Consider the following 21,915-nt stretch of genomic DNA (forward strand, 5'->3'; position numbering starts at 1 on the left):
TGACGGGTGTGCCGGTTCCGGATCCTCGTGCTAAAGGATTAAAACACCTGGGAGAACTAAACAATGTACTTTCCAAGCTCGGAGAGAGGGGGTTACAATTTATCCCGATGTCTTAATGTTAAATCTTCATTGATTTTTTCCAAAACGAAACACAATTATGCCACGCAGATTTGTCTTTATCCCCAATTGGAAAGCAAACTGCGAAAATAACCTGAAAGATATCCCTGTTGAGGGTAGGCATGTTGCGATTGCGCTGGACTGATTGCGCCAAAAAGTGCTCAAAACATGGCAAAAAAGTGCTCAAATAGTGCTCGAATTTTTGAAAAAGTGCTTGAAATTCAGAAATAGTGCTCGAAAGTTGCTCGTAGTTTTTAATTATTTTCAAGCAGATGTTCCTAAATATTCTTAGTTTTATCAAGTTTAACTCTCGATTTTTTAATAGCTGACCAAAGAAGTGAAACACCAATGTTTTTCGAATAAAAACTCTTTATTAAGATATAAACCCAAGATCTACTCAGTCAAGGTCTTCAACCCCTAAGTCAACATAGTTTTTAAAGGACTCCCACAGCAGCACACTGAGAACCGTATGGACTTCAACGGCTTACTGAAAACGTTTCGAAGACAAAATATTGCATTAAATATGAGGATGAGCACTGATATAGAAAAGCTAAGCATAGCTGAGCCCCTGATGGAAACTAGTTTTGTCTAGTCGCAATATTGGGCAAAATGTAATCCTTACTTGTCCGATCATCATTGCCTTCAATTTTAAGTAAAATAACTTTTTTTATTTTTTTTTATTTATATAATTCTTTATTGAAACAAATAATGTTACAACTAATATTACTAATACTAATAATATAATACAAAAAAAAAAAACAACCAATATCACTAACAATAGAAGGTAACCAAAAAAAAAGAAAAAAAACCAGAATTCAAACAAACTAGTAATGTGGATGCATATTAAAACCTTTAACTGAATAGTTAAGCATTTACAAGAGGCGACACTATCCATTTAGCTTCAAAGAAATCCTTTGTTTTTTTACTATGCAGACTGATATATTTTTCCGTTTCATATTTTACAGCAATTTTCTTTTTAAATCCATATATATTCGGAAGAATTTGACTTCTTCTACAATCCCACAAGTACAATCATAATTAGATAGTTTAGAAGCTTAGGAGAAGGGGAGTTTTGTCGTATCATTCCCTTTTCTGAAATTGCTTAGTCCCCTCGCATAAAGAGATAGTAGATTAAGAGAATGATCGGTCATTAGAGCTGAATCGGGGAAGTGGTATTATAGAAGAAGTCATATAAAACGAAAATGAAATCGATGCTATAGCAGAGTGCAAGAAAATATAGTGCACATAAACGATAATATTCGCCCTAAAACAAATTATTAATCTACAGAAAAACATACAGTAACATATCAAGTAAGAAGTTTCCAGTGCACTCACATTTCTAATTAAACAAGGAGGGTTAAATAGTTTAACACTTATTACACACATAAACCTTAAACTAAACTTAACTATTGATGTGCTGTCGCGCTGTGACCGCTTTGGCTTTAGTTTCCGCTGTTTCTTGTGTCCATAATGAGACCGTAGTATGGGAGATTGGTTGTTTCTTCACCTCTGTAGATTTGCCCGTTTATAATTAGCTTATCAACTTTGAAATAGGCTGTTTGCTTTTTCTGTTTGGCCTTTTTCAAGATGGGATATAACGTTTTCTGTATTTCATCAATTTCTCGGGGGAAATCATTCGCGATTGAAATGTTAGTGTTTTTCAAGTTTTTAACAAAAGACCAAACATACTCCTTGTCTTGAAAGAAGCTAAATTTAGCTATAATAGGCCTAGGTTTGTTCTTGACTGGTATTCTTCTTAGTAGGGATGTGGTGAACGCGTTCGAAACGGATCTGTTCGATATCTTCCTCTGGGATCTTAAGTTTATCGCGCATCACTTTTTTCAATTGATCTTCAGCAGAAGTTGACTCACCTCTTCCTTCTGGAATATTAAACACTTTTAGATTTTCACGTCTTGTGTATGCTTCTAACTTGATGTTGCGGCACTCAAGATGTTTTATTTTAGCACTGAAGTCTTCCAGATTCTTTACGTGGGTTTCCAGTGTTGCACACGTGGCGGTTGAAGACGAATTTAGGTCGTCGATGTCGGCTTGAGCGGTGTTCAGGCTTTCTTGTAAACTTTTATTTTCTTTTTCCAATTCTGCCACTCTACCTTGCATAGCCTCTAACTCGCCGAGTCTTGTTAGCACTTTGTCGAGCTCTTCACTGACTTCATCTAGTTTGGCAAAAGCACCACGACAATGGCCGTCGGCTTCGTCGAACGCATCTTCCCCGTCAGTCTGTGAGCCGCTTTCCCTTTTACGACTATCGGCTCGGGCGTCTTCTTTTCCCATGTTATTTAAGCGAATGAAAGCCAAGCAGCCTTCGTTGATTACATTATTTTACAAGTTTTGAATTTCATCTAAAGGAGCTAGCAAGAACACGTCCGCCTTCGGCGAAGGCCTGGTTACTCTCTCTCTTACGGTACTTACGTTTCCATGGTAGCACTAATCGTTCATGTTGAGTCACCCAGTACCCACTCTGTCTTATTAGTCGAGGCAGATCTGGGAACCAGATAACCAAAGGCCATCTCATGTCCCAGTGTTTTTATCCGCCTTAGCTTCGCTCACCCCACCCCTTCCACCATGATTTGATCACGTGCTTTTGCCGTGATCCCGAGCGGGGTGCAGTGGCTGAATTGCTACGATCGGGATTTATTTAAATTTAGTCAAGGCTCCGTGGACCAAGAATCAACCAATGAGAGTCCCTTTTTAGTTGAGTAAAAGTAAGTCTTTCGTAGCAACCGCCACAAAGTACAAATGAAAGAGGAACCTTGTCCCTGATGTTGATTAAGCCCTGGGGACGAGATTGAGCGTACACGCTAATCCACGTATTTCGTTGCCATGGTAAAAACAGCGCGGAATGATGAGCGTCATACAAAGAGCTTCTTAGGTTTGGTCAAGTTGTTTTCGACATAATTATAAAGTAAACATTTCAAAATCAAAATCATTTATCTATTGTATTTTTTCCGTTAACACTTCGTGGCTCACACAAGGAGTCTCAAATGCAATACCTTAATTCATGACTTCAGTGAAGACTATAGGGTCTTTTTATAATTAATTACAAACTGCAGTTGATAACCCCTTTGACCATCTCAGCATAAAACTTAAAGTTACAAACTTGATCAACATCAAGGACTTCGTAGTTCACGACGTCTCAAATGCAATGCGTTAATTCATGATGTGATTTCAGTGAAGACTATATAATGTTTTAATTAATTAATAGCAAACGGCAGATGAAGACGCCTTTGGCCATCTTAGCCTCCAAACGTGATTAACATCAATAGCCTTCTAGCAGTTAGACACAACAAATAGAGTTCTAAAGTGTGACGTCATAAAAAATTAAATTTGTGAAATTATGAGATTTTTCGGGACATTCTGAAAGAACAACATCCAAGAGGCTGACTACCACCTACTTGCCAAAAACTAGCATTGTGGGGGTAAATTGCTTCTGAGATATTAGCCCCTTTCTGCTCTGATGACTCCATATAACTCCTTCTTAATTTGACTCAGGTCATAACGTTATGACCCAAGTCAAATTTAGAAGGATTTGTATGAGTCTTCAGAGCATAACTGGGCTAATATCTCAGAGACAATTTGGCGCGAAATGTTAAGTTTTGGCAACTAGGCCTGTTGGATGTTGTTCATTCAGAATATCTTGACAAATCCCAGAATTTCACAAATTTAATTTTATAACGTCATCACTTTAGACCTCTATTGGACAGAATCAAGAGAGAAGGTTACGAGAATTAATAACATAGTCACCAAAGGCCAAATGATATTCTTTCAACCAATTCTTTAAGGAAGTAAGATAAATTAAAGTGGTACACGATAACCGATTTGCATATAAATCAAACAATAAATCTAATAAAAAGAAAGCTTTTCACGGTTAAACCAAAATCAAAAAGGTTATTGAAAATCTTCTTTTTAATACTGAGTTTGCGTGTTTAATTTTTATACACATTTTCCTTTCATCTGTCACTTTTTTGATGCTTTCATTAAATTAGTTGCTTATCTTACTTTTAAATGAACTTGTCGTTGCTTCGTAGTTAGTGATTACTTCTAAAGTTATATATCCAAGTAAAAGTTAGGTTTTTGCATCAAAGCGATTCTAATTTCCTTTCGTTAACTACCTAACGCAGTTTGCATGTAAACTTTATATAAATTAATCATTCTATTTTCTATTACCTTTCAAATGATCTAGATTGTAGAGTTTCAATGATATTTCAGTAACACAGCTGTATTTACTGAACATTGGACACAATCGTAAAAGTCATTTTAGCAGGGCAAATCTCATTTGAATTCGAAGTCTTGAGTTTGGCAAAGGTAAGTCAGGACTTCCCTTGTTTTCCACAGTTTTGGTTTTGGTTGCAATGAGAGTCCAGTATTTCATGTATTTAAAAAATTTAGCTGCCAACAATTTTTTTTGGTTGAGTTTTTGCTCAAATTACTAGCAGGGAAGATAACTTAGCTTCTCTACGCAAAGTTCCGAATGTTCTTAAAAATTGTGGCATTTTCTGAAGCAAAGTCGTAAGACTGTTATATTTTTTAGAAAAATGCTGTAAATTATTTGTGTTGCTGTTCTCACATTCCGATAAAAAGAACATAAAATTAATGGGAAAAAACTTACCAGAATAGATAAATAGATAATTGATAAGCTTGGTGCTTGCAATGTTTTGTTTTCAAAGGTGCCATTGGAGATTCAAAAAACACCATAGTCTGAATGAGCTTGTAGAGACTATTATTTCTTTTCAAGTGACATTGCTAAAGTTAAAAGGCATTTCTAGAAATTATAAACACTTCCAAGTTTCTGTCATCAAAGGCACTCCATTCCATTCGAGGGATAGCAGGTAAGTTTCGTTGCACTAAGTTGTGGGTATGGGAAAACTCAAATAGGTTAGGAGTTACTGACTGAGGTTATTATATTGGTTTTAAGTGGACGGCTTATGTTGTCTGTATATATGTTATTTTAATTTGGTGGTTTCTTAATTGGGTAGTGTCTTTGACAGCTATTTTGTTTTCCTTTTCTTTGTTTAGGTTGACTGACCATTTCAAAATGAATCGCGCAATTATTGCTGTATTTTTGGTGTTCATCGTGTGTTCCATCTTAACCGTAAGTAAATTAACCTGAGAAAACTGCCGACGTTTTGAGATGCCACAAATGGTTTCCCCGCGTAACGACCTCTGAGAAACGAGCGCAGAAGAAAATCCCGTACTAATGACGTGTCACTGCCCAGATCTGGGTAGTGAAACATCACCAGTATGGAATTGCTTCGCTCCTTCCGCAGACGTCATTTCGCGGGGAAACCAAAAGTGTCGTCGCGAAATGTGGGTTGTTTTCTCCAGCTTGATTTTATGATAACATTAAACGAAAAACCGCTCCCAATTAGGCTTTCGTCACATTTCCTTACACCTTTTCATAAATACAATGTGTATTGTTCAAATTACAGTATGAAAAGTTACGTATTTTGTTTTTTAGGGTCAGGTCTGGTCAGCTTCTTATTTTAAGCGAGACCGTAAGTAGTTTATTATTTTAGTGTAAAATATATACGTTTGCAAGGAACCATTCGGTATGTACCTTAAGCAATCAACATGTTTTTCCCATATTTAGGCATTGTTCGTTTGTTATAAGCATGCGCAATCTTCTTGCCTGCTCATATTATATTTTCGTCCCCAGAGCCACTCACTCGTAACCGACGCTCTGCACCGTGCACGTTACGGTTGAATCGCTCGCTGGCACCGAAATTTAGCATGAGTTTGAGAAAGTATGGCCGAATCCTTTTGCCTTTGTTTACATTTTTGCCTTAGTAACATATGCTTATCATTATCTGCTGAAAAAAAATCTGAATATTAAAAAATAGAACATTTTCACAAGCCAGCCATCTTTGCACGCGCTTTAGGACTGATTGGATTAAAGCGATGTCACGTGGTATTTCAGGGGGCAAACAAGTGATAAGATCTACCAGTATTTGAAATCGCGATCGAACAAACTGCTCAACCCAAATTAACCAGCTCTTCACACTTTTGAACATAATTTGTGTATACTGTGACTTATTCTATGGGTTTACCCTTATGCAATAAGCAAAAATGTAAACAATGACGTCAGCATTAGTCGGCTGGTTTTTATGGGCAAGGGAAACTTAATGCTTTTCCTTTCTTCTCCCAGCTGCAGTCGGGAGGGTTAATTATTGAGTGTATTTAATTTCTCTGTTCTTTCATTTTTTTTCTCACGTTTGTTCAATCAGTCTTATGTTTGGCTTTTATATCATTCACGATAGTCAATCTGGATGCTATGGAGAAACGTCTGTTTGGTCTGAACGGGCGATGCCCGGCGGTGTGGCCCGGCCGTGTTGGCCACTGTGCTGAGTTTTGCGGCGGTTTAGGTGGTGCACGTGAATGCCCAGCAGGAAAAATATGCTGCTCTACGGGGTGCGGTCACGAATGCATGTCTCCTGGTAAGTAATGAATCTGCTTCTCCTTAACTCTTCAATGAAAGCATTGACGAGCATTGACCAGCATTGACCAGCATTGACCAGCATTGAATATATATCTCCCCATAACAGTTATTACTACAGTGGAACCGCTGGTCGTTCTACGCTTTACGTTTAATACGTACCCACAACCAGATAGTATGGACACCATGGTATGTCCCCTTGGTATCCATTTTAACCGCGTTTCACTAATATAATAATAATAATTATGCAAAAAAAACATACCTTCTCAAATTGAAAATTAAATACAAATTTAGTTTAACTATAGTTAAAAGAGACTTCTTGGTGGTCTGGTGGTTTTCAACAGAGCAAATGTAAACAGGGTCTGGAAGGGGGGGTCCTGATCCCTCATTCCGTCCCCTTTTTCGCGTGAATCCCGTATCCCCCACGTTTTTCATCAGTTTCCCGAATACCGCTTTGCTTTCTCAGAAAAATACATTAAAAAGTCTAATTTCTACAAAAGCTAATAAATGTAAGATGAAGGTTGATCCTTTCGATTGATATTTTGAATTTATGCGTGTTTTTAAAGGTTTCCGGCATTCCCGACAGACACGCAAACTGATAAATCCCGCTTCCCGGAGAACAGTCAAAACCTGGATCCCGTCAATATATTTATCGTTTTCCCGATTCCCGCACCGTATTTTGGTCAAATCCCGAATCCCGAAAATACCCTTCTAGACCCTGTGTAAACAACTGTCTATAAACTAAAAAATGAAAATTTCTATGTACATCCCAATAATAAAGTATCTATAGCTGTTGATGATAATAATAATAATAATATTAATATTAATAATAATAATAATAATAATAATAATAATAACTCAACCGTCAACAACGAATCAAGCAAAGGATCATTATAGAAATATTTTCAAAAATTTGTTGCAGTGGAAGTGAAACCTGGTTTTTGTCCCAAATTCAAACCTGGCCAGGCTGGCATCTGCCGTTTCGCCTGCCAAGCAGATAACGATTGTTCAGGAGCCGAGAAATGCTGCTTTGCTGGATGCGGCCGCGCTTGCATGAAACCACGCGGTATGTCAATCAACATGGTGTCTCCATATCTAGGCATTTTACGTTTGCTTCAAGTATACACAATTCTCTTGTCTGCTTACCCTCGGTAACTTTTCGGGTCCGAAGGAAAAATTCAAAATCGGCTTACAAATCGGTCCATTTTGCTCCTCTAACTGATAGTTTCATCGTATCATTTTCAAGGTTAATAAAATTTTGATCTAGAATGCAAACATGCAACGGCAAACGTAAACCAGCTTTACGGGCCCCGAAAAGTTACCGGAACTTTTGAGAAACGGGCCTTAGCATCGAATATCTCCCCAGTCATAATACTGAGTTATCTTCTACAGTAGAACCCTGTTCTACGCTCTATTTAATACGTACCGACACCCAGATATTTATATAGACACCATGGTATGTCCCTTGCATGGTATCCGTATTAACCGGGTTCCACTGCACTGATTGAACAGAAAAAAATGTCGCAAGGTTTCGTCATTAGTCGTATAAAATTGTGTGAAAATTTCCCTTTTTTTTTGTTGAAATTGCAATTCGGTGGATGATTTTTAATTATCAAGAGTGCTATTTTCTCGACTGCTTTTATTCAAGATTGCAGTCAGACAAATACTTAGGCTCGATTTCCGCCGTCTTTTTCCCGAACAGCGGCTGGTAATCTAGTCTGCTACACAGCCGTTTTTAGTGTCGTCACGCAATGGGGAGGAGCGTTGCGTGACGACACTAAAAACGGCTGTGTAGCAGACTACTGGTAATCGAGCCTAACAAATACTTTGATGGCTACGTGATTGTCATGATCACTTCGATGACGTGTTAATGAATATGATACGACGTGTCCAATCGTCTTGTCTGTTTGTACTTAATCTTTACTAGTCTATGTATCATGCACACGTTACTGTGGAAACATGTTCCAAAAATTAGGATAATAAAGAATCCTCGGTAAAGTCGCTAGTTTGACTAAGTAAAACGAGCTTAACCCCGACAAGAGAACCCACACGTATCAGAACGATTTCACTCTCATATTGCTTTTGGGCTGCCTGTGGTCTCCCTATACTCCCACCCAAGATGAGATAAAATTGATCAGGCTCAAAGTTGTCTTTATCTTCACATTACCGACATTACTGACAAATCAACATTTTTTAAAATTGATACACAGGGATAACTTTTAAGAGACGCGTATTTGACAAAATGCACTCTTCTTTTCTGTTAGAAACAAGAAGGCGACACTAGCTTCTACTTTAAATCCTATGACTGACTGATCATTTTTCCACAAGTAAGAAGCCTTGGAGAACCTTGGAGAGAAGTCTTCCGGCTACTTAGAATAAAAGTTGAGCGATGTAAGAAAATATAAAAATAAAACTCAAGCTTAAAGTAAATGTTGTTCTCTCCCTGTCGTTATAATCATCCAAATTCTATATATAGCAGCGCATTTACCCCTCCGGCATAAATAGCCTTATTTATATTTCGAGAAGCGAGGGTGAAGGGCGACAGATTAGCGTAGAGCGCAACGTGAAGGAAAAAACGCCTGGGGCAGTCTCTTGTTCCATATGACCTCTTCCAGCCTCTCTGTCGTCTGGCTCGAAGTCGATATTTTGTGTTCTCCCGCCTCGCGCTTTGTGCTCGATCCCCCGGGCCAGGAGTTCGACCATGCCTCCTGCTCGACAACATACTCCGCCTCGGATTATGATTAACAAGGCTGGGTGTACGTCAGCCTTCTTCGTGAGCCCGATTTTTCGAACTCTGGTGAAGGCAATAATCTTGCTATCTCTTCGTTAGGTTCATAAGAAGGCTCAACGCAGTTTATTGTACACATGATGACCGCCGCTAAAGCTGGCACGCCGCCTCGTGTTACGAAAAACGATACGCTGTAGCTGTTTGAGATATCAAAAATCCACACCCTGCTATCGCTTTATAGGAAAAGCCGACAACATCAATAACAAGCTTTATTTGCAGGACCATACTAGTACATATAGTAGTGCAAGAGCCATAAAAAGGCCATAAAATAGTAGAAAACACCAATGGCGTAACCAGCCATTTGGACGCCAACAATGTAACTCCAGAGTAGCACCAGGAATAATCGTTATGCAATAAGCTTCTTAGATTTGTTCAGGTTGTTTTTGACATAATTATTAACATTTCGGTATCACAAGTCATTTATCTATTTTAATTTTTCTTTGAGACTTCGTGGCTCACAGAGTCTCAAAATTCAACAGTTAATTCATGACTTCAGTGAAGGCTATATGACCTTTTTATAATTAATAGCCAACAGCAGTTCAAGACCCCTTTGGCCATCTTAACTTAATACTTAAAGTACTAAAGTTGATCAACCTCAACAGCCTTCTAGCAATTAGACACAACAAATTGGACTCAATTAAGCGAAAAGGTTACGAGAATTAACAAAATGATCACCAAAGGCAAAATGATTTACTTTTATTCAAATTCCTTCAACCAATTCTTTAACCCTTTAAGCCCCAATATCCGCATACAAATTCTCCAAACTGATCTCCATACATTTCCTTAAGGAATTAGTTGAGAGAATTTGATAAAAGATCAAGGCATTTTCCCTGAGGTGATCATTTTCTTAATTCTCATAACCTAATCTCTTGACATTGTATGGATATCGTTAGGAGAAAATTGACGTCAGTCACTATTGGGACTTAAAGGGTTAAGGAAGTAAGATAAAAGAGGTTCATGATGGCCAGCTGCATATAAATCAAACATTCAATAAAAATAACAAAAATAAAATTTTTCACATTAATTTTTATGCACATTTTCCTTTCATCTGTCACTATATTGTTGCTTTTTGACTGAAATAAGTTGCTTATCTTACTTTTAAATGAACTTGTTGTTGCTTCGTAGTAACAACTGTAGCGGTAAGTTAGTGATTACGTCTGAAGTTGTGTATCCAAGTAAAAGTTAGGTTTTTGCATCAAAGCGATTTTACCTTTTGTTAAATACCTACCGCAGATCAAGTGTAAGCCGAGTTATATAAATTAATCATTCAATTTTCGAATATCTTTCGAAGTTGACTGCTAGCGATTGTAGAGTTTTAATGATATTTTAGTAATACAGCTGTATTTAATTACTGAGCATTGGAAACAGTTGTAAAGGTCATTAAATGTTAGCAATGCAAATCTCATTTCAAAGTCTTGAGTCGTGTCAAAGGTAAGTCAGGACTTCCCTTACTTTGAACATTTTTTGCAGACCCCTTTTCAGTTTTGGTTGCACAGGAAGTCCAGTGTTACATGTATTTAAAAAATTTACCTGCCAACAATTTTTTTTTGCGCGAGTTGTTCAAATTACTGGGAAGATTACTTAGCTTCTCTACGCAAAGTTCAACATGTTCTCAAAAATATTGCGGCATTTTCTAATGCAAATTCCTAGGACTGTTATATTTTTTCGAAATATAATATCCTGTAAATTCATTTGTGTTGCTGTTGTCAGATCCCGATAAAAGCAATATAGAGTTAATGGCAAAAATTACCATAACAGATAAGCTACTAACTATAACTTACTATAACTGATAGGCTTTGTGTTTGCTACGTTTCGTTTTCAAAGGTTCCTATCGAGATTTAAAAAAACATCATGGTCTGAATGAGCTTGTAGAGACTATTATTTCTTTTCAAGTGACACTGCTTAAGTTAAAAAGCACTTCTAGAAATTATAAACACTTTCAAGTTTCTGTCAGAGGCTCTCCAATCCATTCGAGGAATAGCAGGCAACATTTCTTTGGACTTAAGGTCGAGGGTCTGGGAAGACTCAATCAGGTTAGAAGATACTGAGGGTTATTACATTGGTAAGAAGTGGACGGCTTATCTTGTCTATCAAGAACCATAATGGCTCTTGTGTCTATATAATGTTGCAGTTAATTTTGTATTTCAGTTAATTTTTGTTGTTTCTTTGTTTCAAATTCATTAGCCTACATTACCATAACCCAAACAGGCAACGGAAAAACAAACATTAACTGAAATACAAAATTAACTGCAACATATATGTTATGGTGGTTTCTTTGGGAAATGTATTTGACAGCTATTTTCTTTTCCTTTTGTTAGTTTAGATTGACTGACCATTTCAAAATGAATCGCGCAATTATTGCTGTATTTTTGGTGTTCATTGTGTGTTCCAGCTTAACCGTGAGTAAATTAGCCTGAGGAAACTGCCGACATTTTGAGATGCCACAACTGGTTTCCCCGCTTAACGTCATCTGAGAAACGAGTGCAGAAGAAATCACCGTACTGATGACGCGTCACTTCCCAGATCTGGGTAGTGACGCGTCCTTAGTATGGAATTTCTGCGCTCGTTCCTCAGACGTCATTTCGCGGGGAAACCAGTTGTGAGGTTGCGAAATGTCGCCTGTTTTGTCAAGATTGATTTTATGATACCATTAGACGAAAAACCGCTCTTAATTGAAAGTCTTTTCGCCTTGGAGGGTGAGGGGTGTACTCCCTTATATAAGCCATATAGGTATGTGCCGCCCCATCACCGGTTTTTGCGCCGTTTTGGTCTGGGTTTACACTTTGCCCATTTTGGTCTGGAATCGGGTATGGTTTCGAGGAAACTGTGGGTGTGTATGAACGTATTTATTCATCGTATCAGTTCCGAATGAATAAGAAAGAAAGAGAAATGTGCCAGTTAGAAGTGGATTTTAAGAAATCTTTTTTGTTGGCGTTCTAATCTAAGAAGACTTGCCACAAGTCAACCTCACGAGTTTCTAAGCGAAAACGGGTATAGATTTCAGAGGCCAGGTCTGAAAACGAGTGTGGAAATTGACATTATTTGGTCTGAAATAGGGTCATGGTTTGGAGGTCTGGGCAGCACACCCCACCTCCACAAGAATTCCCAGGAGTACCCCCCCCCCCCCCCACCACCTTACACCTTTTCATAAATACAATGCGTATTGTTCAAATTACAGTATGAAAAGTTATATATTTTGTTTTTTAGGAACAGGTCTGGTCAGCTTCTTATTTTAAGCGAGACCGTAAGTGGTTTATTATTTTAGTGTAAAATAAATACGTTTGCATGAAACCATTCGGTATGTACCTTTTGAAACAGTCAACATGGTTTTTCCATATTTTGGCATTGTTCGTTTGTTATAAGCATGCGCAATCTTCTCGCCTGCTTACATGACCTTGCACGTTACGGTTGAATCGCTCGCTCCGTTATTCAGCATGAGTTTGAGAAAGTCCTTACCTTTGTTTACTTTTTTGCCTCATTAACTTATGATTATCTGATGAAGAAATCTCTGAATATTAAAAGAGCTCTGTATAATTAAGGGAATAGAACTTATTCACGATACCCGCCATCTCTGCACGCGCGCTCTACGGACTGATCAGATGAAAGCGATAGTACGTGGTATTAAAGGGGGCAACAACGGATAAAATTTGCCAGTACTTGAAATTGGAGTCGAACAAACTACTCAAGTTAACACTGACGTCAGCAAGGATTCGCCTAGAGACACTGTGTTTTAATGGCCAAGGGAAACTTAACGCTTTTCTTCTCTTCTCCTGCAGTCGGGAGGGTTAATAATTGAGTGTATTTCATTTCTCTGTTCTTTCTTTTTTTTTCTCACGTTTGTTCAATCAGTCTTATGTTTGGCTTTTATATCATTCACGGCAGTTAATCTGGATGCTATGGCGAAACGTATGCCTGGTCTGGAACGGCGTTGTCCTAAGCCCAAAGGTTTTGGCCACTGTGCTATGCTTTGCAGTTCAGATGGTGGATGCCCAGAAGGAAAAAAATGCTGCTTTAACGGGTGTGGTTACGATTGCATGCCTCCTGGTAAGTACTGAATCTGCAAATCTGGCAAATCAACATAGACTTCCAGCACTCATTTTCACTAAAAAAATGTTTTCCACCAATCGAATTTTTAAAATTCATACACAGGGATAACTTTTTGTTAGAATCATGAGATGCATATTTGACAAAATCCACTCTCTTTTTCTGTTAAACAGTGGGACGTTAGGTTCTTCTACGACGCCCGTGATTGATCATTTTTCCAGCAGTAAAAAGCCTTAGAGGACCTTGGAGAGGAGTCTTCCCTACTTAGCTGCATAATTATAGAATAAAAGTTGAGTGATGCAAGAAAATATAAAAATAAAACTCTAGCTAAAAAAAATCTTGTTCTCTCCTTATCGTTATAATGATCCCAATTCTCCATGTCATAACAAGTTTTCTTTCTTTGCCAGGGAAACATTATAAGCGCCGTTCGTTTTAATGGTTAATTTCAAACAGATAAGTTCCATACAACTTATTCTGCTTGCTACTATGGAACTTGTATCCTTAACAGTGTCCAAACTTCACTGTTAAAACATATCATAAATCATTTGATCTGAATCTTGTTTTCAAAATCATGAATCTATGTCACATTATTTTTCGAGAAGCGAAGGTGAAAGGCGACAGATTAGCGCAGAGCGCAACGTGAAGAAAAAATCGCCTGGAAGCAGTCTCTTGCACCATATGACTTCTTCCAGCCTCTCTTTCTTCTGGCTCGAAGTCGATATTTTGTGTTCTTCCGCCTCGCGCTTTATGCTCGATCCCCCGGGCCGGGAGTCAGACCATGCCTCCCGCTCGACAACACACTCGGCCTCGGATTATGATTAACAAGGCTCGGTGTACTTCAACCTTCTTCGTGAGCCCGATTTTTCGAACTCTGGTGAAGGCAATAATCTTGCTTTCTCTTCGTCAGGTTTATAAGAAGGCTTAACGCAGTTTATCGTAGACATGATGACCGCCGCTGAAGCTGCCACGCCACCTGTTACGAAAAACGATACGCTGTAGCTGTTTGAGATGTCAAAAATCCACCCTGCTATTGGCGGGCCTAGCGTTTTAGGAAAAGCCATAAAACAGTACAAAGCACCAATTGCGTAACCAACCATTTGGACGCCAACAATCTCTAGAGTAGCACCAGGAATAAGCATTTCGTAGCAACCGTCCCAAAATCCAAAGAAAAACGCGCACACAATGATCCACTCATATTTGGTTGCCTTAGTAACAACCGCGCAGATTAAGCCCATGAGAAGCACAGCCGTGGGGCAGACTATGAGCCTTTTGAAGTGTGGGTAATCGCACAAAACTCCGAACAATAAACTGCCGATTATTCCTCCTACAGACATAAAGCCTGTTAATAGGGAGGCATTTGATTTGCTGACACCCTTATCTTCTGCGAAGCGTACCTGTCAGAAATGAAAGATAAAAATCTTGGTCAGATCATAGTTATTAGAGGAGACTGGCTATGAATCGAAAGGCAACAAACATCAAATATGTTGGAAGCTTCCTGAAGGAGATTAATCCTTTGTTTTCTGTTGGCAAATTGCAACGAAATAAATTAATGCGACGTTTTATTGGTCAGCAAGATCAAAATGATGGGAATGCTATTGAACGTTGTGGACCGTCAAGCCCACAAAAACATATAACAAAGGAGTCTGACGGGTTTCATAACCATTCCAATCTATTAACTATGGTCAGATTTTACACCAATGATTTAACAGTCTTCCCCAAACCACGCGTTGTTCAGGTTTAGGTTTATTACTACCTTGTAAAAAAGAGCACCTTAGAAAAGTTATGTTCTGTAGCTTCCATTCGAAAGCCATTTTCTCCAGAAATATAAACAGAACGAAAGGAAGGTACTCATCCTCAGACTCAACGGTTAGAAATAATGGTAATGAATAGTACCACAGGAAATACTATACCACTCAGTAGCTTTAATTTGAATGGCCAGACCGTAGGATTTCATCCACAGACTCAAAAGTTAGAACCACCTTGTACAGCATAATAAACAGAACTACAAGAAAGTGCTTCTCAGTGCCTTCATTTGAATGGTCACACCATAGGATTTCGCCCACAAACTGAAAAGTTAGAACCACCTTGTAATGGAAATGAATAGTGCCACAGGAATATACTATACCACTCAGTAGCTGTTATTTGAATGGCCAAACCGTAGGATTTCATCTACGAACTCAAAAGTGAGAATCACCTTCAACAGCATAATAAACAGTACAACACAAAAGTACTGCTCAGTAGCTTTCATTTGAATGGTCACACCATAGGATTTCATCCAGACTCAAACGTATCCCGGCACAATTATTTTGACTGTGAGAGTGAACAGGTTCGATTGAACAGTAGCACTGTTACGTACTATACAAAAACAAAAAGCTTACCAAATGAACAAAAGGCACAAGAAATACCACCATGAACGTACAATGCGCAATAACCCAGATGACGTAAGATTTGTTCTTGAAAAGTTGTAGGTCGAAAACCACTGTATTACGCTGTCGAACGTTTGTTCCTGCTAAAGGAACAAAAGTCAGCGCGCTTAAAAACATCAAGATCTGTAGACTACTGAGAATTTGAAACGTCACCGAAATGCCAAATTCGGACGATAGCATCTGTATTAATGGGCCATATACCAGTCCCCCCGAAGCGGCGCCAGCAAGAGCTATCCCGGATGCAAAGCTCAAACGTTTCTTAAAATACTTTGTTAGAATGACAAGCGAGGGGAATAGGCCGAGACTTGATCCCAGGCCCCAAATCACACCATATGTAACGAACAGAGGTTGAAGTGTTGTTGCAAAGGAGCTGGTGAGGAGTCCTGCAGCCGATACAAATGAGCCCGCAATCACCACTACTCGACTTCCGTAACGTTCAGCCAGAGCGGTGCCCATAGCAGCGAACAGGTACATCATGCTGGAAGCCAGTGAAGTGACCCACGCTGAGAGGAGAAAAGACAGTTAATATAATCTCAAACAAAAGAATAGAACTGAATTTGAGGACGAGACAAGAGACGAGATTTGAGTCTTTTTTCGCGTATTCTCAAAAAAATAGTCACCCTCAAAAGCTTCATCTTACTTCTTTTCAGCAGAAAAGTTAGCACGGAAATTTTTATATATTGAAAGAGACTAAGTCCTCTCCCGTTTTTTAATGTTAAAATCTTTACGTCACGTTATGTTTTCCCGCCACTATGACATTTTCGCTAAACCTCGTAGTAGAGTGACGACGGCTATCACGTGTTCCCGCCAAAATGACGGGTTCACGCGCGCATCCCACTTGGTACTGAGAAAATCTCGTTCTCGTGGTCGTCCTCGCCTTAAAATCTAAAGGACTTAATTAGCCTAAAAAAGGTTAAACAGTATTCAAATGGATTACCTGTTTCTCCCCTAGACGTGGAGTACTCATCCATCATGGCCACGTACACTACCCCTGCTGAATTATGTTGTCCAACAGTCAGGAAATTCACCACAAAAACGCCCGCGCAGACAACCCATCCCCACCCCCCATCGGTTAGCGAATTCTCCTTGCTTGACGAGGTTACCTCAGGTATTGCTGGCTGTGCTTCTTCGATAGAAGATGCCCCTGACATCACAGCCTTGGACGAGTCTTTGGTATCACCTTGCTTCATTGTTATCAGACGACTCTTGCTTTTTAATTTTGCTATATATATGCGAAATTCCTACCAAAAAAATCCCAACTCTCACTATTCAACTGAGAGTCAAATTGAGGCCTCCTCTTCAATAGCCAATGTTCTGTGAATTGAAATACGAGAAACGCATAATCAGCAGATAAAATGGTTTTTATATGTTACTAGGATTGTCAGTAATGCTAAAATATGAAGAAAAATAGTGATGCTACTATCCATCATATACATCATAAGCGCTGTTGAAGGGATTCGCGGCACCAATGACATTCGGGTGGAAGGTCGGTCGCGAGCGCAATGGCCACTAAGCCAAAAAAAAAAAGTCATACATTATTCATGTTTATTTTTCCTATGCTGTGTGATAAGTATGTGTAATCAAATGGTGACGAGTGAATTTAGGGAATAATTTCAAGCGCATTTTGTCCAAATTCTAATAATTTCCCGAGCCTTTAGGCTCGAGAAATTATTAGAATTTGGACAAAACGCAAGTGAAATTATTCCCTAATTTCACGAGTATACCATTTGATTACCCTTTAATATCATGGGTGACGAATTACGTTAGCAATCTTAGATTTTTGACATGTTTATCCTGGATCGTATCGATCGAGAATTCCACTCTCTCAAATGTTTAGACCTTAAATTTGGCTTATAAACAAAGAAACTTAGTAGGCCTTAAATTCGCATGTCCATTTTTGAAATACGGTGAAAGGGGAAAGTGTTTTGTTTTGACTTTTAGACCAACCCTCTACAGGCAGCGTTTGGGGGATGAATATGTGCCACAAGCGTCTCGACACGTTCCTTGAAAGATAACCCGGGGTTGAGGCAAATTCTGGTCAGGAAAACACAGCTAAAGCTTATCATACATAAAGGAGCAACCATATTTTAAGTCGATACCTTGTGACAGTAATAACTGATAAACGTGAGGTCGTCGGCGCGTTCATTTTACCCCCCTCCCCCCTCTCTCCATCAGTGCTCCGTTTTAAGGGTATTTAAACCTAGTAAAGGCTACACAGGAAAGAGAGAAGTTGAAAAAGATATGTCAGTAAGTTGAAAAAGATATGTGATGTCACCGGGGATCGAACTAAGGAACTCAGTAAGGTGATTTAGCAACAGAACAGGAACTTTAGTTGACGACCGAGCGCGCAAATCAAACAACTGGCTTAAACAATGGCTGAGCGGGAAATTGGGTACCGGAAGTCGTGTTTAGTCCTTTATTCCGCGCGCTTTCCCGTCATCAACTGACGTTCCCGTTCTGTTGCTAACTCAGCCTAATGCCACCCTTGCTCAATACGGTTGAGCCTTTACTCCGAGATCCCTTCATCAGGGGCACCCAATGACTGCTTTCTGTAAAACAGATTATCTTTTCGGAGAAGCAAATACCGCCTAGAATTTTCTACTGCTTGAGGACGGCTAAAAATTTCTAAATAACCGAAGGTTTCCCTGCGATTTTCTGAAGTTCAATTTTTTTATGTTAGGCCCTTTTTTCGTAAAAAAGAGAACCCTAAAAGTTTCAGATTCAAAACTGTGATGGACTGAGGACACAAAAAAATTCTTACTTTCGTATAAAACGTTAAATTGCATCTAAAATTTTCGGGAAAATAACACGGAAGCCCTTGTAATTTCGAAAAGACTCAAATTACCCTAGGAAGACTGAACAGATACGAATTTTATAGCGCCGCTTAGAATACATTTGTAGAGATCTAAAAGTACTCTAGATAGCCTAAAAACCCAAAGACTGTTTTCTGTAAAATATCTGTTCGGAGAAGCAAATATTGCCTAGAATTTTCTATTACTTGAGGAAGGCTAAAAATGTCTAGATGACCATTCCGTTCATGTACAAATTTCGAAGCTTCTAATAAATTCCTTACGTTTTTCTTAAGTTTAAGTAATGATCTGGGTAAGGTGGATAGCAATTTCTTTTGTTATGCGGCATCGGTGCTTTCCCCAAATAGGAATGTTCTCATTTTTACACAGAGAATGCATAAACCTACATGAAGGCCGTTTACGCAATAAAATGCATTTACACTCCACTTTGAAAGGGTGTTTTTTTTGTTAAAAGATTTTAACTAATCACAAGAGTTGAAAACAATAGCCAAGAAAAGTTTACAATTTTACATGTTCCCCACATAGGATTTCTTTGTTATTCAAACTGAGACCAGATCTTGTTATATGGAAGATGGTTGGAAAGTAAGGATGAATATATGTACTACTTTATGAAGTTTTGTTAACTTTTGCTGTTTAAGCCAATCAGAAGTAAGCACAGACAACAGGCACCTTTTTTGCATTCCAATATGTTCGTTGCCGTTGTTGCTATCGTTCTTATCTGGACCGTTTCTTAATTTTTCTTTAATTTTTTTTTTTTTTTGGCTATTTTTCGTAGAAAAAAGGAAACCTAAAAGTTTCGGGTTCAAAAAAGTGATGGAGGGAAGAATCAGAATCAAATTCTTACTTTCGTAATACGTTAAATTGCATCTAAACTTTACGGGAAAATGATACTGAACCCTTGTAATCTCGAAAAGACTCAAGTTCCCCTAGGATGACCGAACAGATATAAATTTTATAGCGCCGCTTGTAATTCATATTTAGAGAAATAAAATCATGCTGCATAGGCTTAAAAGTGAGGTTTTGTTGGCGTTTATGATTGAGCCCGGTTTTTCACCGCTCTGGACCATGCGAGCTCGCTGATCATGAGATAAGCAGGCGTCACGAGTTGGCTAGAATCATTTCTTCGGCTTGAGCAACATGAGGTTAAAAAACAGAGGCAAAAGACTTGACGGAAACGCAGAAACATAGTACGATTAAACATAGCACATTTAACTGAAAGGCAAAACATAGTATCAGTGGCAGATCCAGACCTTCAGATAATGGGGGAGGGGAGGGGGGGCGGTCTCAATTTTTCTGGCCCTTCAGGCCTTAGTTTGGTTTCAAAATAGGGGGGGGGGGTCAAGGGCCCCCGGGCCCCTCCCCTGGATCCGCCACTGAGTATATCATGTGAATGCTGAAGAGGCATCATGTGGTGATGGCCACATCATGCTGGTATCATCCAGGCTCAAAATTAAGCCCTAGTGAGGGTACGTGCCGATTCTTGGTCAGTTTGTTGACTTTAACTCTTTTTACTGTCCGCACTTGCCAACATTTCTGACTCAAATGCGCAAGATTTTCATTTTGTATGACCAGAATTTCAGAAAAATGTCCCAGCGACCGAGGATTTCCGACAATTTTCAGAAGACTTCCTAACGTTGACGAAAGTGTCCGGAGATTTTCAAACGACCTTTGAACACTTCCGAAGCTATTTGATGCTTTTCCGATGGCTTTCGAACTGATTGTTAAAAAGAAGAAAGAAATAATAAAAATATATGAAATGAAGTTTATCAGTTAAGGTGTTAATAAAGGACAATTCGAATTTGTCCTCGATGCGATCGATGTTAAGCCACATCAAAAGGCGCAATCGCCGACTACGATCGTCTGACAATGACAGTTCCATCGAATTGAGACCAAAAACTGAGGCCTACAGAAACTCTTTTTGTTGCAGGACAATAAAGGAATGGAATTCATTGCCTCGCAATGTTTCAGATATAGAAAAAAACCCATTGTTTCAGAAAGCGCTTACATCAGATTAGAGTAATTGAAGTTTTTAACTAGCAAGTGACATTTACTACATTGATTGTTGTTGTTGTTGTTTTTTCCAATTTCCAATTTATTTATTTATTTTTGAATTTTATCAATATGTCTTGCAGTGATGGGTACCAACCTTTGTAGGACTTTAAATTTTATGTACATGTAGATGTTTTAAGTCCGCAGGCGTGAGACTCACACATAGATTCTTCAGTCATAAGAGCGAGGCAAGGAGCCTCTCTGTTCATTTTGCCTGTGTATCTGGGTTTTCCTAGCTTATTTTACGGCTTTAATTGAATAGAGGGCCACTCCTATGGCCAAATTCATCCCCAATGGATTTATCATTGTTTTGTATCCCAGCAAGGCAGAGTTCAACGGAAGCGAGATTCCGCCAAATCAATAATGGGCTTTATATGTAAAGGAACATAAAGCCTAAAATAGATCTAGTTCGCTTCGGTCTGTTTTCATTGTTGCTCCATAGTAGCGTGTTGTGCTTTTTTTATTAAACAGTAATTTTCTTTTCATTTCCTTAATTCATATTGACGGACCCTGGCAAAATGAATCGTGCAATAATTGCCGTATTTTTTATGTTTGTCCGTTCGTTTGTTCCAGCTTAAATGTTGCCATGCCAAAGTCTGTAGTTACCCTGACTTGATTTTTTTCTTGAGTAAAGTTCTTTCTTGCATTTTCTTTGTGACTACTGCTAAATTTTCAGGCGTTATATAGATGAATGTCATTTTTTATGACGTCTTTTTTAGGAAAAGGCCTGCTCAGTTTATTTGAAGCGAGACCGTAAGTATAATTGTTACTTTACTAAAAGCATTAGAAGAAACGTCAAAAACGTTCCAAGTGGATTCCGAAAGCGTCCTTTAAAGGAGCTGTGTCACGAAATTCAGCCAAATTAGGAAATTACAAAATGCCCGTTAAATTAAGAGAAATATAAAAATAACCGCTTAAAAACTTAAAAGGAAGGTTAAAATAACAGATGGAAACAACAGATGCCAGAGATGGGCAAAACAAACGGATTGAAATTAGGATTTTTGAAAACTGTTCAGCCTAACAGTTTTTCAAAGTTGATCCCTGCTGCTTGCAACTTCAAAAATAATGCTCAGGAGACATTTGTTTGGATCTCTGATTTTGTCATTTACATGTAATTTCTTTGCTTACTTTAAGTTCCATAGAGATTGAGGGCGAGTAGTTGGCAAAATTAAACAAAATGAACTGGACTACCGTAACACAGCCCCTTTAATGCCCTGACATCTTCATTCA

At 38.6% G+C, this 21,915-nt stretch overlaps 1 protein-coding gene and 3 long non-coding RNA genes across 5 annotated transcripts; 3 read left to right on the plus strand and 1 right to left on the minus strand.

Annotated features, from left to right (window-relative positions):
- The first annotated feature begins 4,146 nt into the window (after positions 1-4,146).
- Positions 4,147-5,634, plus strand: LOC140924775 (uncharacterized). The gene is made up of 3 exons (XR_012164340.1): positions 4,147-4,440; positions 5,152-5,227; positions 5,594-5,634. It is a non-coding gene; the product is annotated as an uncharacterized lncRNA (long non-coding RNA).
- Positions 5,635-6,338: 704 nt separating this feature from the next.
- Positions 6,339-8,976, plus strand: LOC140924280 (uncharacterized). The gene is made up of 3 exons (XR_012164230.1): positions 6,339-6,569; positions 7,491-7,634; positions 8,833-8,976. It is a non-coding gene; the product is annotated as an uncharacterized lncRNA (long non-coding RNA).
- Positions 8,977-10,747: 1,771 nt separating this feature from the next.
- On the plus strand, positions 10,748-13,395 carry LOC140924776 (uncharacterized). 2 transcript variants are annotated; one of them, XR_012164341.1, is made up of 4 exons: positions 10,748-10,787; positions 11,675-11,755; positions 12,564-12,600; positions 13,239-13,395. It is a non-coding gene; the product is annotated as an uncharacterized lncRNA (long non-coding RNA). The 2 variants fall into 2 exon arrangements; XR_012164342.1 differs by having other exon boundaries at positions 10,761-10,787; positions 11,680-11,755.
- Positions 13,396-14,162: 767 nt separating this feature from the next.
- On the minus strand, positions 14,163-16,314 carry LOC140925120 (monocarboxylate transporter 10-like). Its single transcript, XM_073375074.1, has 2 exons — positions 15,779-16,314; positions 14,163-14,794 (listed from the first exon to the last, which is right to left on the minus strand). The coding sequence occupies exons 1-2, from the start codon at positions 16,301-16,303 to the stop codon at positions 14,219-14,221; spliced, it is 1,101 nt and encodes a 366-aa protein (XP_073231175.1). The 5' UTR covers positions 16,304-16,314; the 3' UTR covers positions 14,163-14,218.
- Between the last annotated feature and the right edge of the window lie 5,601 nt (positions 16,315-21,915).

The sequence above is a fragment of the Porites lutea genome, chromosome 14 (assembly GCF_958299795.1).
Source record: "Porites lutea chromosome 14, jaPorLute2.1, whole genome shotgun sequence".
Taxonomy (NCBI): domain Eukaryota; kingdom Metazoa; phylum Cnidaria; class Anthozoa; order Scleractinia; family Poritidae; genus Porites; species Porites lutea.

Bases quoted from the DNA above. Each gene is read 5' to 3' on its own strand.
- LOC140925120 (XM_073375074.1), bottom strand. From the start codon at position 16,303: ATGATGTACCTGTTCGCTGCTATGGGCACCGCTCTGGCTGAACGTTAC. The intron at 14,795-15,778 runs GTAAGCTTTTTG...CATTTCTGACAG, and splicing joins TTGTGCCTTTTGTTCATTTG to GTACGCTTCGCAGAAGATAA.